At 39.1% G+C, this 20,998-nt stretch overlaps 1 protein-coding gene across 1 annotated transcript in view; it reads right to left on the bottom strand.

Annotated features, from left to right (window-relative positions):
• The window catches only part of rgs3a (regulator of G protein signaling 3a), a 299,175-nt gene that overhangs the window by 266,946 nt on the left and 11,231 nt on the right, over nucleotides 1–20,998 (bottom strand). The window contains exons 2-6 of the mRNA XM_041810282.1: nucleotides 15,603–15,653; nucleotides 13,542–13,600; nucleotides 13,347–13,441; nucleotides 12,620–12,688; nucleotides 2,131–2,191 (exon numbers count right to left, since the gene is read on the bottom strand). Of these exons, the coding sequence (XP_041666216.1) occupies nucleotides 2,131–2,191; nucleotides 12,620–12,688; nucleotides 13,347–13,441; nucleotides 13,542–13,600; nucleotides 15,603–15,653 (335 nt within the window). The remainder of the gene's footprint in view (nucleotides 1–2,130; nucleotides 2,192–12,619; nucleotides 12,689–13,346; nucleotides 13,442–13,541; nucleotides 13,601–15,602; nucleotides 15,654–20,998) is intronic.

Genomic DNA, 20,998 nt, shown 5'->3' on the forward strand with positions numbered 1-20,998 from the left:
CCAACAGCTCAATAAATCAAACATCAATTGTGCCTGCAATCTGCTCTGTCTCAAGGTACAATTTAAAAGCCTATTGCACTAATGATATTAAAGAGCAAACAAGACCACAGTAATAATGAAGTACAAACATGTCCTGTATAATGACCTGGACAGTCTCCACACATGGTGACAAAGTAGTGTGTTTATGCAGGGAATGAGCCTCTGACAGCCCCAGACTGATTTAACCCCTTGTTATAGGGCTCATTGATTTTACAACAGCAATACCGATGTGCGCATGTGCAATAGTAACATCACAGGATGTGCAATATTAGTCACATGATCTGAAGCATATCATGTTGCCACTTCTGTGTAATTGGATGTAACCCACTACTGCAAATTTTCTTGTTTTTAATCCAAATTAAATTCTGCCTGATAACACCGTCAGCAGAGAGCTGAGCAATGTGCAAGCAGAGTATGGTTCCTTGTGCATGTACATTCAGGGGGATACCACAGCCATCACAGATACACCTGAATGAGGCCCCAGGCAGATGTTCAATCACAAGAGGCCGATCTTACACAAACAGATTCCTGCTAACAGAAGCGTTTATTTTACAGCTCAAAGTGAGTGAGTAAAAATCAAAATATATATTACAGAGAGACAAACTATATTAACGTCATTTTTTTCTGTATCATTCAGTCCTACCCGGTTATATTAATTTCAAAGTAAAATGCATGGACTTAGTTTACAAATAACTGGATTAAGCCATACAAAAGCCCAGTTTTTTGAACTGACCACTGGAAAGCTTATGCAGGACATCCCTTATAAATACTGAGGTGCTTGGGGTGCTAATTCTGTGTGCACCCTGTACAGAGGCTGTTCAAATCCTGCCGTGGCTTCCCCCTTAAATATCATTCCCCACTTTTTCTCTCACCTATTTTGGCAGTGTAATCCTCACACCCACTGACTTTGCCTCACACCTGGGGCAATGGGTGTACTGGACAAGGCAGTGTGATGCTTCCAGCATCTGACCATAAGGATGAAAGTCAGTTCCTCTAGGTCTTTAGTCCTCCCAGTCTAACTATACTCTTAATAGGCCTGGATGTTGACTGATTGCCAGAAGCCCCCCACTGGACTTCTTTTGAATGACTTCTCTTTGGTGCATTTGTGGGTATTGTTCGCAATACCTTGTGTCTAATGCTGACATGCTCAGGAGAGCAGAGATGGGAAAGGTCATCTGCTGGATACAGGAGTAGCAGCTATGGCTCTACAGGCACCCAGTGCACTTTCCCAGGCCTGATCCTGCTCTTTGCATATTGGGGTGCCTAGGATCCAGCTGGTTGGACGAGACCTTGAGGGCAGCCTAATGCATCATGGAGGGATCAGCTGGGAAATACTTGGAGAGATGGGGCATAGGCTTGGCGCAGGCCTGGATGATGGCTATCAGGAGGCCAGAGCAGTGCAAGGCAAAGGCTGACTCTGTTAAGTGCCAAACAAGCATAAGCTCTCAAACCGGACCTGACCTGACTCTCTCTCACCCCAGTGTCTGATTCGATCCACTGTCTTATCAAAATGAAGGCATAAAAGCCTCCTAGAAATAAAGCTAAAAATACTGTAAATGGTTGTAAATTAGATGCTGTTTGGCACCAATTCAATGCATGATTAATTAGCATCAATGCACTGAGACTGGAATTTAGGGATGCATTCAACCATTTCTGTATGTTTTGTGCATTAGTTAGGGTCTTTTTTTAATCTCATTTGAACAGGTTTAGCGGGTGAAAGTTAAGCAATATTTTTGTAAATCAATAAAATTTGTATCTTAAACAAGGCTAATGCACTGGCAGAAAGATCTGACTCTAAGTGAGAGACTCAAAAGAAATGCATGTGTGATCCCATGTGACCCTTAGCATTTCAGCAGAGAGTGTGACTCATATTGTGTTTGACTCAATATTCTGGAGGCATTGCAGCGATCTAACACTGGTAACCCCAAACTGTTTCCTCCTTTAACTATTGAGGTCACGAAATTCATTAAAACTGGGCTGAACTCTCAGTTTTAAGCTGCACACCCACAGAAAGAATTAAAGGTGAAAAAGATCCTAATGAGGCTGTTAACAGACCTTTAAAGTATCTTAGGTGTTGGTGTTTAAACCCACCTTGTCCGGGTCCATGAGGGAGCACACACCAAAGCTCATACAGCCCATCAGTGCACTGATCCTGTGATTACAAACAAGGAGATAGACAGGGAGAATTTATAAGCAGCAGAAAAATCAATTAATCCTCTAAGTAAAGCTTAAGTGTGATCAAACGGAGGTCTGACATTTATTCTGTGTTTTGTAACCTCCAAAAGTGCTAGATCCAACAGGCCTTTCTTCAAATATAAACGGATCAATGTGAAGTTGTTTAAAATTTTATGGTGTTTTCCATCTTGGTGTCAGTTTGTGAAACCTAATCCTATTCAACATTACTGCACAGAATTATTTATGACAAAAACGATAAAAGAAAGATGATCCCTTGAGTAAAATCTGTACTTTTATTGGCACATTAAACCCTAATGAGGATAAACAAAGCAATAAAATGTCATGCTTGAGGTAGCTTTTTTTCACCTTGTCATCCTACTGACTTTTGATGAATATATATTATTACAGTCGTGGGAGTCTGCAGTGTATGTGGTGGAAATAAGGGTGGGGATGTTTAATTATGCATAAATGAGAGAAACTATTCCCGACAACCTCCCAGCTGGACCGGGCTAATGCAACTGCAGATGCTGTTCTGAGGGCAAACTGGCCGTCAGCACAAATGAACACCAGAAATGTTTCTAGGCTCCTCTCAGCTGAATGAGCCAGTGACCGAAAAAGCTCAGTAGCATTGACAGAACGTCACGAAGACAACGATGAGTCTAACAGCAGAACCCCCAGAGAAAACAGACTCAGCTGTTTCCCCAGAACAGGCAAATTGATGCTTTTAGCTAAATGTTGACTTACGTACAGTACATTAGCAGCCTAATATAGGTGATGTTATAATGCTTATGTTAAGCAGGGATGTTGAACCAGTGCATTATCTTACCTAAGCATATATATTTCCAACAGTAATCACTTAACATAATTGAATTGTCAGCATTTTGTGGATTTCTAAATTGGGTGTGCTGTTCCTAGATGGGAGCACATGTTGCTCTAAAACCTTGATGTACTTTTCAGTATAGATACTGCCTTTCCAAATGTGCAGGCCGCCCATGCTATAGGATTAATGCAACACCGTACCATCAGAGATGCAGGCTTTTGAACTGTGCACTGATAACAAGCTGGATGGTCCCCCTCCTCTTTAGTCTGCAGGATACAGTGTCCCTGGCTTCTAATCAGAATTTCAAATTTTGATTCATCTGACCACAGAACAGTTTTCCATTTAGCCTCAGTCCATTTTAAATGAGCTTTGACCCGGAGAAGGCAGCAGCATTTCTGAATCATGTTCACATATGGCTACTTCTTTGTATGATACAGATTTAACTTAGATTTGTGGATGGGACTGTGAACTGTGTTGACAGACAATGGTTTCTGGAAATGCTCTTGAGCTTATGCAGTGATTTCCAGACCAGAATCACTCCTGTTTCTAATTTAGTGCCACCTGCCAACTAGAAACATCAAGAGCATCCAATATTGACCTTCGGCCTTGTCCTTGTGTCTCTTTTCTCTAGATTCTCTGAATCTTTTTATGATATTATGGACTTTAGATGGGGGTATATTCAAAGTCTTCACACTTTTACATTGAGGAACATTTTTCTGAAGTTATTCCAAAATCTTCAGATGCAGTTTATCTCAGACTGGCGATTCTCTGCCCATCTTTACTCCTGAGAGACTCTGCCTCTCTAAAATGCTCCTTTAATACCTATGCATGTTACTGACCTGTTGCAAGTTAGCCTTGTTAGTTGCAAACTTTAGCTGTTTTTCATTAGTATCACTTTTCCAGAATTTTGTTGCCCCATACCTACTTTTTTGAGAAGTGTTGCTGTTATCAAATTCAAAATTGTCTAATATTTTTCATAAAATTATGAAATGTCTCAATTTCAACACATGATATGTTATTTTCATTCTACTGTGAATAAAATATGGGTTTATGAGATTTGCAAATCATTGCATTCTGTTTTTGTTTACATTCTATACAGTGCCCCAACTTTTTTGGAATTGGGGTTATATGAAATATTACACTTGATATGAATAAATACATTTACTGTTAACTGTAATTAGGGGAGATTTAGGGCACTGAAATGTTGGAGATTTTTACAAATTTAAGGTATAGAGACTTCAGAAATCGCAACCTCACATTTTATGGAAATAAACGGTATATTACTTCTCCATTACATCAAGAGGTTAATTATTCACACCTTCCTTAGTGTGGTAGAAGTAATTTAATATACATTTCATTACAAAAGAGCAACATAATCAACCTTAGACAGCTTTTCTCTACATCTTTTCAAAAGAAACCTCAATAATCTTTGTTATCAGATATTCTGCAGATCAAACTCACTCTCTGTTTGGCCAGATAACTGTTAGCTCGTTAAAGCTCATTTTCACCATGCTGCGGCCTCACTCCCCTTATGTTCATAATGTAACGCCACTTCCCTGACACAAACTCTTGCACCGTCTGTTTCCTATCTGGCAGTGCGACGTACTTCTCCTCCTCCATCTGATCTTGTGTATGTTCCTAAGTGGCGTTTGGTATAAAAGCAGCAGCACTGCAAGGACTGCAGAGTCTTTACAGATTCCGCAGCATCTTGATAAAATAATTTTGACTTTGCACTTTTTATGCATATAAAACTGATCATTCTATGTTGATATATGACTTCCTTCAAACACTTTTACTTTCACTGTGCAGGCAGGATGGGGAAACTTAGGAAATGTGATTGGGCAAGCCAACTGGCACTATGAAGAAAACAGCCAATGGGCTGCTTTCCCTGCTATGTGGGCTGGAGATTGGCGTTCACACACAAGCAAAAAATCATACCAGCCCCAGTGTGAGTCGGCACAACAGTAAAAGGCCTGGTATGCCATATTACCAGTCCAGCCCTCATACCAATCTGGCGTTGCCACTGTGTTGCCACATTCAAAAACAAATGTTCATGTAAAATACAGTACTGAGTAGAACTTACAGGCATGTTAAGACTAAAACTGAGGCTGAAGTAAGGCATTGATGTGATAAGTAAGCCCGCCTGAGGACACCATCAGGCAGAAAGGAGGATCGGCACATCCCAGGTCTCTGGATGTCCTTGCATATAACCAGGGCCATGGAAAATTACCTGTTGAAAAAGGAGTCAAGTCTACACCTTTAGGACACAATAAAGGATGGATGTGGCCAGTCAGCATGGGTTAGGGTACCATCAGAACAGGTAAGAAGGTTGCAACAAGCCTTTACTCTACAAGCCTCGGTTGAAAAAGGTCTGGACAAAAGAGATGCTGTTGAGCTTGACCTTGACTGCTGAGCAACACACATGTGGGTTGACATGTGTTAAGCTTGACTCTGCCCTCCCGCCCCTGCCCCCACGCTGTGATGAATCCTTAGTGCACTACATGCCTAAAACTAAATCACATGACTGAATATATACTTCATGATCGTTTAACACAAAAGTTTTTTTATACCCAACCTCCCCGTGTGCAAACACCTGCTGCAAATCACAACCACTTAAATTTAAATTATCTTGCTGTGTTCACAGTGCCAAACAATGTGCAACCAAAATCAAACACAAAACAACAACGTCTCCAACAGTAATTTGTCAACAAAAGGATTACAATCTGTTTCTGAGACAGGGGACACACAGTCTCTGCTAAATTCTATCAAATTAGAGTTGAGAAAGTTCCCAAAAAAACAAATATGCAAGTCATGGTGGTTCTAGTTTACCATCTCCACTATCACCAATGTTGGAAAGAAAAACGGGGGCTCCTTCAGAAAGAGAATAACACAGAAGAGTTTTCTGAAGGGAAAAGACGTTCTTGCACTTCTCCCAACAGGCTTTTGCACCTGCTTGTTTTGCCAATTGGCTCTGCAGATTGTCTGAGGTGGGATAGTCACAGAGACGAAAATCCAAAGCTCATGACAGCACCTTTAAATGCTTGTTTGAGAGTGTTTGATCTTTTCCAGTTTCCAAGCACAGTTTATCAAGCCATTAGAATGCAGAGATTATGTACAATGCCATGACAATGCCCAAAATCAACTCTGCCTTTGCCTTTTAGCAAAGACAGCAAACGATGCCATTTTACTGGTTTTCTTGTGTTTATACGACACTACAAGACCAAAAGAGGTACACCGCTTCCCACATTTTTATGCAAATGACATTTTTCCTTTATTTTCCTAAATATTAATGCAAATTACAGTCAGAATATTTTTCAAGTCATCAGCCATTAACATGTAACTTGGCCTGTTAAGATGTTTTTGATTGAAATAGCTTTTGATTTTAGTAACTATGACCTCCTGTTGCTGCAAATTCAATGAATGACCATTTTCAGTTCTTTACAACCTATAAAATCTTCTAAAACTCTGTTGTGCTTAATAATGTGGAACAGTGCATGTTGAGGTTTTTATTTTTTTAAAAAGTAATGGTTATCATTATGAAGTTTGTTCAAAAACATTTGAATTATGCTCTAACGGTCAATGACTTGAAAAATATTCTGACTGTCATTTGCATTAATATTTAGGAAAATAAGAAAAAAAAGTCATTTGCATAATAATGTGGAAACCGGTGTATGATGGAATCAAACAGCGCGATCAGAAAATGGTTAACAGCACCATGTCAGCATCTCTAAAAAAGTAAGGGGGGGGGGGGGGGCGGGATTCCAGACAAAGAAACATTGTTATGATTGATCTATATCCAAGCACTAAAGTAGTGCTGTGCAGAATTTTAAGGCATATTTGGGCCAAAACCTGTGGCTGAAGTAAGGTGTAGATGTGGCGATTAAGCATTCCTGGTGGCCACCATCGGACAGGAAGGAGGCTTGACACAACCTCAGTAGTGCTCTGGATGTCCTTGCATATTACCAGGGGTATGGGGAAATAAACTGCTGAAAACATTAAAAAAGTCCACACCTTTAGGGCACAGTAAGAGGTGGATGTGGTGGGTAAGCATGGTCTGAGGTACTGTCCAGGTGGGTAGTAAGACCCTGGTTATGCTGTGGATGTGGCACAACAGCTGGGCGTATTACCATGGGTGACAAGACTCAGAAAATGAGATGCAATTGAGCTTGATCTTGGCTTTTGAGCCACACATGTGTATTGACATGTGTCAAGCTTGAGTGTGCCACCCCAGCCCTGGGTTGTGGCATGTCGTGCCCCGTGGTGAATCCTTACACCCTACATTCCTAAAATGTATGCGCAGGACTACAGGTCTGAAAAAAGACTTAACAAAAATGTACATCTTGAGTGTGTGGATACCAATGGTTTTTTGGTCTTGAACTCACCCCCTTCAAAATTATTCTCTTCAATGAGCAGCATTGGTTTAAGGAATGTCATTATGTCTGTTCAAAAATGAGACATTAATCTTATGTAACTAAGTACAGTTTCAGTGGGACAGATAGCCTACTTAAAAGTCCTCAGTGCGGGTTGCCGAAGTTCAAATCTGGCCTGTGGCTCCATTCCCCAAGTGTCACTCGCCACTCTCTCCTCTGTTCCTAACTGTATCCAGTGTCCAGCTTTCTAAGGCAAAAAGCCCAAAATGCAAATCTTGAAAATAGACCACTTTTAGTTTGACTTACATAAGCAATCAACTTTTTAACATAATCTGAATATACTTTAAGATGTTCAAAAGGATATTTAACTGTTATTGCTGCTGGCTAAACAGCAGAATAACTTTGGCTCACCATTTCATCTTGGTAACTTTTATACTGTATAAACCAAACTGGCAATTAATTCAAAACATTTTACTTGGATCTTGAGAGGCATTTTCTGCCAGTAAATTTCACAGCCTCACAAGAATCTTCCCAATAAGTTCAAAAAGAAAAGTGGCTCTCTTTCAAACAAGAAAGAGACGGCTGGGAGAGGGAACAGAAAAGTGACTCATAATACAGAATATTAATTATCTGCATCAGTGTTCATTGCCCCCTATAAACCTTTCTCTAAGAGATATATCATGGGACATTCAAAACATTAACATAGTAGAAATTAAGTATGTCATGTCAAGTCCTTCTGGGTTTGTTTTTCCCAGCTTTGTGTTTACACTGACATAGCAGTGCAACCTTCAGCTCATTTTTGTTTGACTCAGAGGCTCAGACATGTTTTATCCATGTTTTTTTTCACATGAACTCAGCCTTCTCAAACTTTAGGGGCGGAAATGGCTGCATCCACACAAGCATGCTGTATGTAGGCACAAACGGGGGAGTTTACAGGTGCATCTCAAAAAATATGAATATCATGAGAAAGTTCAATATTTTTTTCACTCTTTTCTGAAAGTGAAACCCATATATTATATAGACTTGTTACACATAGAGTGAAATATTTCAAGCCTTTATTTCCATCAACATTTCAAGCTATAAAGGATTCAATACATTTCACTCTATGTGTAACAAGTCTATATAATATATGGGTTTCACTTTCAGAAAAGAGTGACAAAAATATTGAACTTTTTTAATGATATTCTAATTTTTTGAGATGCACCTGTAGACTATCCAAATCATAGTAAAGACTCTTTGGTCTAAAATACTCAGAAGAAATGAGAATCAAGTCAACTTTAGGCTATCCATTTGAATGTAGGTCAATCCTACACTTGGTCTGAACAGTAAGCAAGGGCGGAGGATGTTGCATCGAAGGACAGTGAGGGTATGGCTAAAGAAATGTTTTAGTCTAAGAAAATGATGCTAAAGTGTAACACTTATTGGACATCTACTCTGAACACTGCATATGATAACATTAGTCATTATTTTTTCTTCTTATAAACACTAAGGGTGACCATGTTCTGCCTTGAACTCATAACTGTCCATACATTACAGGAATGCTCCCAGTCATGTAAGGACCAGCTGGTCCTGACTACTGCACCACCATGGTCAATGTGCAGTGGAGTTTAAGAGGATTTGCTGACTGCTGCCCACAACTTCTTCACAGCAAGACAGCAGAGTTGAAGAAGCACATTTTCCTGACATTTTAGCCTCAACTTTGATTCAAACTGCTGAGGAATATATGGGTGGTACAGAGGTTAAGATTTCCTCTGCAGAGACCACAGTTAGTGGGCTCCGGTGTGGGACTTTGAACGTGTCCAATAATCTCTACAGGGTCTTAAAATCCTCATTTTGAGGTGTACTGAGGCTTCAAGACCAGATTTTATAGTTAAACGCCAGATAAATTGGCATCTTGTTCCACACTGTCATTTTTTACAACCAAGGGATTTATAACTTCAGCAACTTTTACGCCTTTACATGAGTGTCTTGGGAGGGAAGTCTTATCACTTTCTTGCTCTTACATTACCATTTAATTAGTGCTTATAAAAGACCTTATAGTGCCATTTTGCACTATCATGAGGGACTATTTAAAATTTGATAGGGTTTCTGGAAATTGTGAGTAACACGGATCTTTTCTGCACTTCTCCCCTGTGTCCTTTGCTCTCAGAGACGACCCATTCAGAGTTTACAAATGAGCTAAAAAATACACTATTCTCTTCTCCATGAAGAGTTCAAATCAGTCTTTTCATGCACAACAAGGCTGCTCTGAATGCTACGATTTTGTGCTGTCCTTGTGTGTACAAGGATGTACTTTTTCAACAGGTTGTAATTTCAGGGTCATTTCCTCGAGCAACTCTGTGATAAAGCTTTGGAAAGGGTTGTTCGGATCACTGCTACCCATCAGACTGCTAACGGTGAACAGATGCTGCCCTGGTTTATCATGGAATACTACTTTTCTTTGCTTGACAGAGCATCTGGAAAACCTCTGGTTATGTGTGAAATGGCTCTGCATGGATTTGAGGTGCGTGGACAAATCTGCTAAACAAGAACACTACCTTTGGTTCTAAGTCATTTTGAGAGAGAAAATTGGAGCTGCTTGGGTCCTGCAGCCAATTTATACCTCATACCAGGAAAGAAAGTGGAGAGGAAACTACAATTTACACATAGCATCATATCAAAACCCAAAAATATTGCCCAATCAATAGTGTCCTGCCATTGCAAATATTTACCAAGTGACATTTGATGTGAATGAGGCTTAATTGCTTCCCAAAGAGAAGTAAATCACTCTTAATCTGTGGCCCAGAAACTGTCTGGTTTTAAGAACATTCAATGAAGTTCACCACTAACATAAGTCTGCCTCTGTATACAACACATCGTCATGCAACTGTTTAAATATGTGGTTAATTCAGGAAACAAAGTGCATTACAGTGTTTAAATTTCGTGGTAAAGAGCCTTGAAGTGTATAAAACCTGTTTAAAGGGATGTTTTTCAGCATTTGAAGTACACAACTTTGCTTTTCATCTGTCTGCTCAAATACAACAAGGCACAAGAAATTTGTGACTCATCCAGCCGTATGTCCTCCATCCTCAGCTATGACCCTGTTTCTGCTTCAGTGTGCTGAGGCAAGAGTAACACAATCCCTCTGCCAGATTCAGGAGCAGACTTACAAAATTACATAAAAACACAAAGAAGCAGGCAGCATCAATTATAAAATGATATTTAACCACCAGGGGAAAGATTTGTTCCTGTAGAAAGTTTAGTGTGATCAAAAATTTAAACACAGGTTTATAGGACAATAAAACAAAAATCCATTTGATGTTAAAACCTTTTTGATGGGAATGTACAATATTGTAACCTTGCAAAGCAGATGGATTTGCCCGTTTCCATGTTTCTTACAGGCAAATCCATCTTGTAAAGCTTCCATCTGAATCATTTGGGCCCAGTTAGAAAGTGACAGGACCAATCAGCCTTGAGGGGCAGTATTTTCAGGCGCGGCAGAGTCGTGACTTAAGCAAGCAGCAACAAGAGGCTGGAGCAAATATGGCAGAAGACATTAGCGTGGATGCTGCTAAAGCGTAAGTTTTATCAGAACTTGATGACATTTCTTCGTTAAAAGAAGAACAAAGAACAGCATTGAGTTGTTTTCTTTCCAAAAATGACAAAAGTCGTGTACTGACATGTCTACAGTCACCATGGTTCGCGTTATGCAGTTCTTTATGGAGTTTACTCCCTCGGTGGGGGTGCTGGCGCAGCTTGTTAGCGACTTTGTCATGTGTTTTGTTGCTCTGATTTGCCTGTAAAGATGTGACAGACAGAACGTTCATCCTATCACCCTCCGAGTTTTTTTTTCAAAGGCTCTGCCCTTTCCCAAACATTGTCTATTTAAGTTTTTCACACACCAATCTGGCGTGTCAGATTAACGATATTGTATTTTTTCCAATATCCATAATTCCAACATTTACAAATTAATTTTAGCTGATACTGATATTTATATGTAGATGTGCAATGATTAAGAAATAATGATGAAAAAGAAAAAACTTCAGATGATGTTGGGGAGAACAAGATTGGTTGTCACACTTTTTACCCTAGTGTGAATTAGTCATCTTACAAACATCTTTCAATAGTCATTCCAACATTAAATTGAAGCCTAAGGTTTTGGCTTGAAATGTGTATCCCTGTCATTTTTCCAATTTATTGTAACAAAGATGTAATTAACTTTTAAAGACATTGTGACACATTGGGACAACCAACCTCATCACGGGGACAGTTTTCACACAGTAGGGTTGGTTGTCACAATGATTTTAATGGAAAAGTCTTAAATATAAGGCTAGAAGGCAGAACTAAATTTGAAACTTTAATTGCCTTGACAAGTTGACAAATACATAACCTAATGCAACTTAGCATGAAATGAGCAAGGAACATGAAAAAGAACATCTTTAGAACAGTCTATAGGCCTATAGCAACATAAAAAACAAAACTAATAGGGCTAAAAGTAACAGCCTACTCGACTAGGCTAAACGAATTCACTATCTGAGTTACAGTGATGGCAACAACATTCTCCCATAGGTCTGTTGGTGCAGCCTAAAACTCCTAACACTAACTTATTGTTAATTTGGCCAGTATTTACAGCTGATATAAGCAGATTTTTATAGCCTGAACATTGGTTGTAGAAATTTTCCTATCTGCCAATAGTATTTTGCATCACTACTTTTTGATCATCTTCAGTAACATTTTCCATGGTTTTCTATGTGTGCTCTTGTAAGCATAGGTTAATAGATCAGCAACAAATACAAAGATGCAAAAATGCATGCAAAGATCAGCAAGTGTGTAGAGCACTGAGTTGTATTTACAGTATAAAGTGGCCTTTCAACTGGCTGCCTATTTCCATATCAATTTTGCTATGCTTCTGCTTTCAAGAACCACAAACATGTTTCGATCCACAAATGTATGAAATACAACCTTCAGCTCAGACTCTCAGGCTTACATTGGCTAACCTCTTCTACCCAGCCTTTATGGTTTTGTTTTTTTCATGAATCCATGAGTCATTTTTGATCAAGTAGCACCAAATGTGCAGGGATTGATATCAATATTCTGATATATCTAAACTGGTATTTTAGACAATGTCAATATTGATACCAACATATGCATACCTCTAATATTTAAACATTTAAGGATATATCTACACCTTTTTAATGATAAAAGCTCTATAATTCTCCACATTCATAGCAGGTACCTTGTTGCGGTGTCAGAGTTCCACATTGTGAAGAGCAGTCGTTTATGAAGGTCCTCTTCGGTGACAACACTAAAAAAGGGACAAAGTCAAATCTTAAACTACTAAATTTATTATACTGAGCATTGCAATATGTTAAAACTAAGACTGTCAGGCATTAATAGCAAATATTTAAGGTTCTGAAATCCTTAACTTTTGTTTAGCCATTGCAACGTCTCCCTGCAGCCACACTGATTTAAAATAAGTCCACCACTGCTCCTCATGCTCCTTAATTTCTCAATTATAATCTCACAGACAGCTTAGTGGACAAGTCAAAAGTCATCAGTACCTTGTGTTATAAAACAAGTACCTCTTCACTGTGTCTTTATTTCATTTTCAATCCATACCAAGTTCCCTTTCCTTTGGTTAATTTTATGATATAAACTTCAATCTGCCCAAAGTTCCTTAATGCCTTTCAAATAAAAGCAGGTCTGTGTCCTTATAGGAAGTCAGATACCCTTAGTTTAAAACAGTACAAAAATCCAAAATGAAACATCAGTTTAAAATTCAAAATAACAGCATTTTGAAATGTAAGAAAAGGTGTGATAAATTGCAATTAGAAAACAACCAAACAGATCAACTGTACTTCTTTGTCCACTGGGGGAGCTAAAATCAACACGAATCACAAGATCCCCAAAGCCGCTTTAAAATACTTTCACAGATTTAAAAAAGTATATTACTGCATGCTTACAAGTAAAAGGTTTGCAGGAAGATTGGGCTCCTGCAGTGAGGAACCATCCTTGTCTTCTGTCTTTCTCTGGGATCACTGTCTGGGAACATGCCAACCTGAACGGGACAACAAATCAAAACTTAAAACATTCTAATCTCCACAACTGTGTAATATTTCCCATGGGTTTTCATCATATCTGTGTATGGTGATTAATACCTTAACATAAGAGTCACATGGCCCCTGGCTGTCCTCTGCCATACCTCTAGCCTCTAAAACTGTGAACACATACAAACAGAACTGAATTAATTATAACTCAGTTGCATTAATTATGTATGTGCATCTGCTCATTTTCAGGTGCTCGGTCAAACTGTCACTAGAACAAACAGCTGACCTACTATTTCTGTACTCCACTGTAAAGCTGTGTGTGGTTACAATCAGAATGTTGTGCAGTGTTTCTGAATGAATCATGCAGACAATCTTTGTTACGAGTCCAGGGTGAAGAAAATGCAGCAGTCTTTTTAGTGTTTTGTATTAGATGAACTGCTGTAGCTGGCAAAAAATGCTGTTAATTTAAAAACAGTTTGCCTCCCTCCTATTATTGCACTCATAATGCCATTTTTTTAGGTATGGTGATACTGGGTTTGTTGTCCAATTGTTAAAATTAGATACTAAAATCATTTAAGGCATGTTTCAGTACTTCAGAACTTTAAAAGTGAAGTTGCCAATATATAGAAAAGGCTAATCAAAATGGGAGTGTAAATCAGGACTTAAAGAGGACTTATTTTACCCTTTTAAGACAAGTTCATATTGGTCTCAGAGGTACCCAAAACATGCCTGTGAAGTTTATTGCTGAGTAAACACTCTAGTACAGGATATTTGCATGTCTAAAAACCCCTCTGTTTCAGCCCTGCTCAGAACGGCTTTAAATGTTACTGAGCTGTCTGACTCCGCCCCTGTCAACACCCCTCTCAGGAAATGGATGTGGCACTCCTGATGTTACAGACACTTTTATCCAAAGTTAGGGACCTGACTGGGATTTGAACCATCAATTTTCCTGATCGGTCAGCAGGATAACCCACTGAGCTATCCAGCATCTCAGCTGGCAGCTGAGAGGAAGATCAGGAGAGGAGCGTGGAACTTTCTTCCAAGCAGGGAGGGCCAACCAAACCTGGGGGCAGGTGCTTACTCCCCATATGACATCATGTGGGTAAAATCTGAGAACGGCTTGTTTTAGCTCTCATTTTCTGAAAGGTGGAGAAAGAGAGGGTGGAAGGGAATGGATTTTTCTGGTATTTGAGGGGATTGTGGACAGGCCAGAGGCACATATTTTTATTAGAAAAGCCTGAAAAAGTGATTTTTGCATAATATGTCCCCTTTAATACATGTGTTCTCTACCTTAGCTTAGCAGTAAAGCCTGTTTCAGTCAACCAATCTTTGTTTGTTTAGTGCCAATTCATAACCAGTGTCTTTAGTGAGTGAGTGGGTGTCTTGTCTGAGTTACAAAGCAGGAAATTTCTGGTCATCCAGGTCTTAACGTCTTTAAGGCATGCCCTTTACCAGGAGCAAAATCTGAGAACGGCTTGTTTCAGCACACATTTTCTGAAAGGTGGAGAAAGAGAGGGGGAAAGGGAATGGATTTTTCTGGTACTTGAGGGGATTGTGGACAGGCCAGGGGCACATATTTGTGTTAGAAAAGCCTGAAAAAGTGATTTTTGCATAATATGTCTCCTTTAAAAAGTACATTGTCCATGGTCTGATAGAACTATTTCACAACAGAAATATCAGTAATTGTTCCAGAATTACAAATTAAACATCCCAGCTTTTGTTGTCGGAAGATGTTTTGATTATAGATGACATAGTTGTACTCAGCTGCAATATTTTGTTCCCCTGAAGTGCGTAATTTGGAGTAGTAAAATTAGATGTTTAGGTTTTCAATAAAAGTGCAATGAAAAAGACAAAGAGTGGACAAGAAAAACATGAAGAAAAACATCTAGCTTAAACACTCTTCACTCAGTGAAATGACAGCAACACAAAAGGCGTTAAGAGAGGAGACGGAGATCGACAAACAAGAGTAGGAGGGTGCATGGCTGTGGTTGCTGGGAGACCAAAATAAACAAACACTTTTACTGAACTCAGTTTGACAAGTGATCCACACCCTGCCTTGTAGTTTTTACTGTCCTTACACTGATAACCAAAGTTGGCTTGTAGCAAAAATTCCTATGACTGAACATGTTTTTGATGTTTATTTGACTGTGGAAAATGTTACTGTGTACTCACCACTGACAACAAGAACCTCATCCTCTGGGATGATTGACAGCTTCAGCTGACCTATCCAGAAAGAACAGATATGAGACTAACACAAAGTGACAGGAATAAATATTTTATATATTGGTTTTAATTGGAAATATTCTTAATTGCTCAATCATGAGGATCAATACCACTCTGCATCAAATATGAAGCCACAGCCAGGAGGTTATTAAATTAGCTTTGACACAATCTGGTCCTAGTGGGAGTTATGTGTTAGACTTAACATGGCTGCAATGACTGAGAGAAGTCTCTCTTTGTTGACTGGAGACCTCACAAGTCCAGGGAGTCATAGAAAGCAGAAACACCCCTCTACATAACCAACCGAGCAAGCGATTTCTCCATTTCCAGCCCAGCATAGCATCTCCTCACTGAAGCATCATGCCTAACAGATCCTCTCATCCATGTTTAAAGAAGAGAGCTGACATTTCCAAAAATGTCAAACTTTCCTTTCCTTTATAACATTAAAATAAAGAGCACAAATTTCACATCAATAATATCAGTTTCCACTTTACCCTGAATGCATCTTTCTCTGTTTCAAAGATAAAAACAATAACATTTGCGTGATGATCCTTAAAACATGCTGAAAGCATTAAAAACAAGTGGCAGCAGTGAAAACATGAGCAAACAGCTGTGAAACACATCTCACATGCAAAACAAAAAATGTCAAATAGCCTCTAGAGACCCACGACTTTTGGGTGTACTTAAGTGTGCTTACAGAAATCTACAAAACCAGCTATGTGTTTTTTGGTAAAAGCTTTGTGAATGTTCTTTTCATGGGACTTGCTGGTCCACAATTCGACAAGAAATACTTTATTTTCTTTCAGCCTAGGCTGCTGCAAGTGAAAGAGGCAGCACTATGTCAGCCTTGTGTTGGTAATCAAACACAAGAAATTACCTAACATTGGTTGTCTATGGCTTTTAGTTTTGCTGCTATGCTAAATCCAAACAGTTCATCCTATAGTCAGTGTGGATGTCTGTGCAAAGCTTGCCGAAAATATCTCAAAGTTCTTCAAATATGACATTAACAAACAAGGGGGTACATGAGACCTACTGACCATGATCTTTAACCCATAAACTGCAAAATATCATCTGCTGGTCCCTGAGTCAGAGTGGATGTTTTTGCAGTAGAGGAAAATCACTGAGAGTGTTCTTGAGATATTGCATCCACATGCAAGAGATGGCTTTAAGGCTCAATGACACTGACCTATGACTTCAAAACATCTAATCAAATGTTGGAGGCAGTGCGGGTCTCAGGAGGCCAACCACTGGCACACTTTCTGGGATTGTCCAGGGATAAAATCATTTTGGTTAGAGTTTCATAATGCATTAACATCCATTATTGAAACAGACATACCTCTACATTTTGCCACTTTATTTTTAGGAAATGTAGATTTCCAGGTCAGGAGTAGTGATAAATATCTTTTCGGCATATTGACGGTGACGGTGGTTGCTTCCTGAACCCCCCACAATCTAGGAGTGGCTTAATATTGTAAATGATATTTATGCTATGGAAAGAGTTACTTTTTGTTTACGTCTGCAAAAGATGTTTTTGTTAAACTCTGGACCAACTGGGTTAAATATGTCAAACCCATTCAGACAGATTTTGTGGAGGTGATGATCTAAGGAATTTGTGGTGCTATGTCATCTTGGCAAATAACAATTTTGTTGTGTTTTTGTTTTAAATTCCGCCACTCAAGACTATTTATGGTGTATTTTTGGTTGATCTTGTGTGCACACTTTGTCTCTCCCATGTTGCATTTAGTTCCTTATACTTACATAAGAAAAAGAAAAGACTGAATTGCATTGGAAACTCAGGTATTCTTTCATGTATATGATGTGCTCTGATGTCTGCGTTTCAGAACTGAAAAATAAAAGAATTTCACAGAAATTCTGACCTCCCAAATCTGATCAGTTCATCCTTGAGTCAGAGTGGGTGTCTGTACAAGTTTGAGGAAATCTCAAAGTGTTTTCGAGATATGGCATTCACAATTATGGCATGTACACAAGTCCTAATGGCCATGACTTTTAACCCATGACCTCAAAAAGCTAATCAGTTGATCCATGAGTAGACATTTGTGAAAATACAGTGTTCATAAGAATGGCCTAGACAGATGTACAGATGGACTGATGTACTGGCATAAAAAGTCCACATTTCGCATCCATGCAATGCAGCCAACAACTAATTATTTAATATAATAATGTCCGGTCAGACAGCGTTTTCAGCAATTGTTTTAAAATACTCTTCCATGATTATTCTCGCATATTTTACTGTACTATGTTTTAGATCATCTCTTCTACTTGTACCACTCTGATACTCAAAGAAAAGGTGGCAGAATCTGAATATGTCCTGTGTTTCTCTGTGCGCAGACATTAGTGAGTGTGTGTATGCATGTCTTTGTCCAGTGTCTATCATCTGTCATGGTTTCTCCCCCTCACTCCCACCTCCTTTCAGCTGGTTTCTCTCCTTTCCTGTAAGTCTCCTAGCTGTGACTTGTTAGCAGTGTTGACACGGCCACAGCTAACACTGCCTTTGTGCCGTTTCAAATTAATCCTGCTCATAAGAGTGAAGTCTAAAGCTAAAATGTGGGAGTCTGGGTGTGTGATAACGCTGCTGGCACTTCAGAGCTTGGGTACAAGGGATGTTTGTCGTTCCCACACTGAACTTGGCATGGTTTTGTGCTTCTGGCCACGGTGGAAGAACAAAGTAAAAACAGTGTTTGAAATGTCTTCCTGAACATTAAGGTACAGATGAAGCTGTCTCAAAAACACTGAATGTCGATGTACCCCTGCAGGTATCAGACAAATCAAACGGTAAACAGTAAATGCAGACATAAACAACATTTCAGGACACCTACAAAGATGAGTGAAAATTGAAAACTGCAGGTTCAATGGTGTGGAGAAAATAGCATACAGTGTGGTGAGCACTGATCAGTAAAAGCAGATCTGATCATTTGTTTCCATACAATTTAACAAACTGACAAGGTGGGCACAAAAGCTGTATAGATACTGTGAGTGTTGCTGGTTTGACTGGTTAGAATAATGATCAGCTAGTATAAGCAATCAAAGTTAAATATGCAGAAGTTTCTTGAAAACATTCAAAAAGGAAGGAACAAGGAGGCACAAAAGAAAAAGAGAGCTGTCTCTTTCGAAAGCAGATGGCCTGTAGGAGTGGAACCACGACATTGTGGAAGCAGAGGTTACAGCCTGAGAGAGTAGGAGTGAATTAATAGGGCATGGCAGACGAGACAGCACTGTGGGTCAATACATGCTGAAATGAAAACACGCCCACGACACAAAACACACAGGAAAATGCACTCCAGCACAGCTGCAGTATGGATAAAAGCTACTCTGCCCATTTTTTTCCGCCCCAACAATATTTTTTCATGTGCAATGTATTTTGTATTTAGCAAAGACGGCACAAAATAATGTTTGGAAAACTATGCCATGCATTTCTAACCAATTAACAAAAAGACAAGACCACAGCCATGTTTGTAGCTTTCAAGAAAACTTTCAGACAGCATGCCCCGGAAATCTTCTGATGTTACTTATTCACATACGTCCCTCACAACGTGAAGTTTTCCCTGCCTCAGGAAGCAAGACATAGCACTGCAGGCATCACACAGTATTAACAAAAGAGCGACAATTAAAAATACTGGTGAGCGAAAAAAACTATAAGTCAGGTTCCTTACACAAGACTGGTCACAGGATATTAATGCCATCACCTCTGCCTGCTCACTCACTTTAAATTTTCTGGAATATTACTTGCTGACACTGGCTCACCCAAGTCTTCGTGGTAATCTAACCATGGGTCCCGTATAAAAGTGGTTGAGTAGACTCGGGTGAATATTTCTGCTGTTTGTTTTTACATGTGCAGTTAAAAAATAAACAAATAAATAAAGACGGACAATTTTTAAGAGATTTGTGCAGGTGTGAAAACACCATATGAATAGCTTGCAACTGTCTGTAGATTATTACTAAGCATACCAATGTAGATAAAGGCAATGTTGTAGGGCTGACAACCCTCCATTCAGTGTCTGTTAGTTGGTCGATAAGTTCTCAACAAATCAAAATCTCATTGGTCAGATAATCACAGAGTGGGAGAGAGAGAAAGAAGGAGAGACGTTGAGAGACGATGCCACAGACAGACCTGGACCCCTAATAAAGACAGACTGTGCACCCACTGCAGCCAACAGGTGGCAGAAACAGAGCTGCACTTTTAGAAATGTAATTTTTTTTAACCATAATTTTACCTTCTAATCTGTGAATACTTTTACTGAAAACTTTCCCTTTTAAAATCAATTTGTAAAGTTTAGCCTACTTTTTTATATATGATGATTATAATACATTTATCTGTTTTTCTGTAATTCCATTAAAATACATCATTTATGATTTGTAAAATACTTCGACAATACAAACAAAGGTTTTACACACCAATAAAGTTTACTGAAATGAATTCATATGAATCAAGAGAGAGAAAGAGAGAGAGGCAGACAGATAACACTCACAGGGAATGAAAGAGAAGCATGGAGACGGAGGTAATCAAGGAAGAAAGAGGAGCAATGGCAGACAACCAAAAGGGACGCAGACTAATAAGATGTTATTTTCTGACTGTTTCATAGCAAATACATCCTTAAGAACTTAAAAAAAACATTAACAACTCAACACAAATGAGTTGGAAGGTGCAAGGTTTTGTTTGTATTGAAGTGGCACCGTATCACCACTCTTCCCTTTGTCACAGCCTTGACCACCACTGTCTTACTACCCATCAGCAGAAACGTCTAGCTAGTCCCTTCTCATCAAAATGTACATGTTGATGTTAGAGTCTGTGAAAAAAGAGAGCAGAGGAGAGAGAAAGTGCTTCTCAACCTGGGGGTCAGGAACCCCTTGGGAGTCATAAGACTCTGAGAGGGGGTCGCCAGATTCCAAAAATCAAAGAATATTTTTATATGATTTCAAATTGTATATTTGACCCATTTTTTAGAAAAATATCTGCATAAAATTGTTCAATTAAAATAAAATGGTAATTTGGTGGGATTTATGCTCAATCAAAGTAATATTTTAAAAATCCTTAAAATGTAAGTCTTCACATGACTATTCTTGACTTTGCACGGCTGTGTTCAACTGTGCTTCAACTACCCTGAGGCACAGCTTCTGGCACATTGATTTTGAGGGTCACAGGCTGAAAAGTTCGAGAACCTTGTACAGGTACCGTACAGGTTTTTTGTCGAACTACCAACCAATTAGTTGAAAGTGTGGGTAATTCAGTTTGCCAAGTTTAAGTACTTTTTCAATAACCATCAGCAGCATAATAGAACTATACTCCATAGGTTAATGTGTGATAGAGACTGTTTTCTTCTGTGAATTTC

Source organism: Cheilinus undulatus, linkage group 17 (assembly GCF_018320785.1).
Source record: "Cheilinus undulatus linkage group 17, ASM1832078v1, whole genome shotgun sequence".
Taxonomy (NCBI): Eukaryota; Metazoa; Chordata; class Actinopteri; order Labriformes; family Labridae; genus Cheilinus; species Cheilinus undulatus.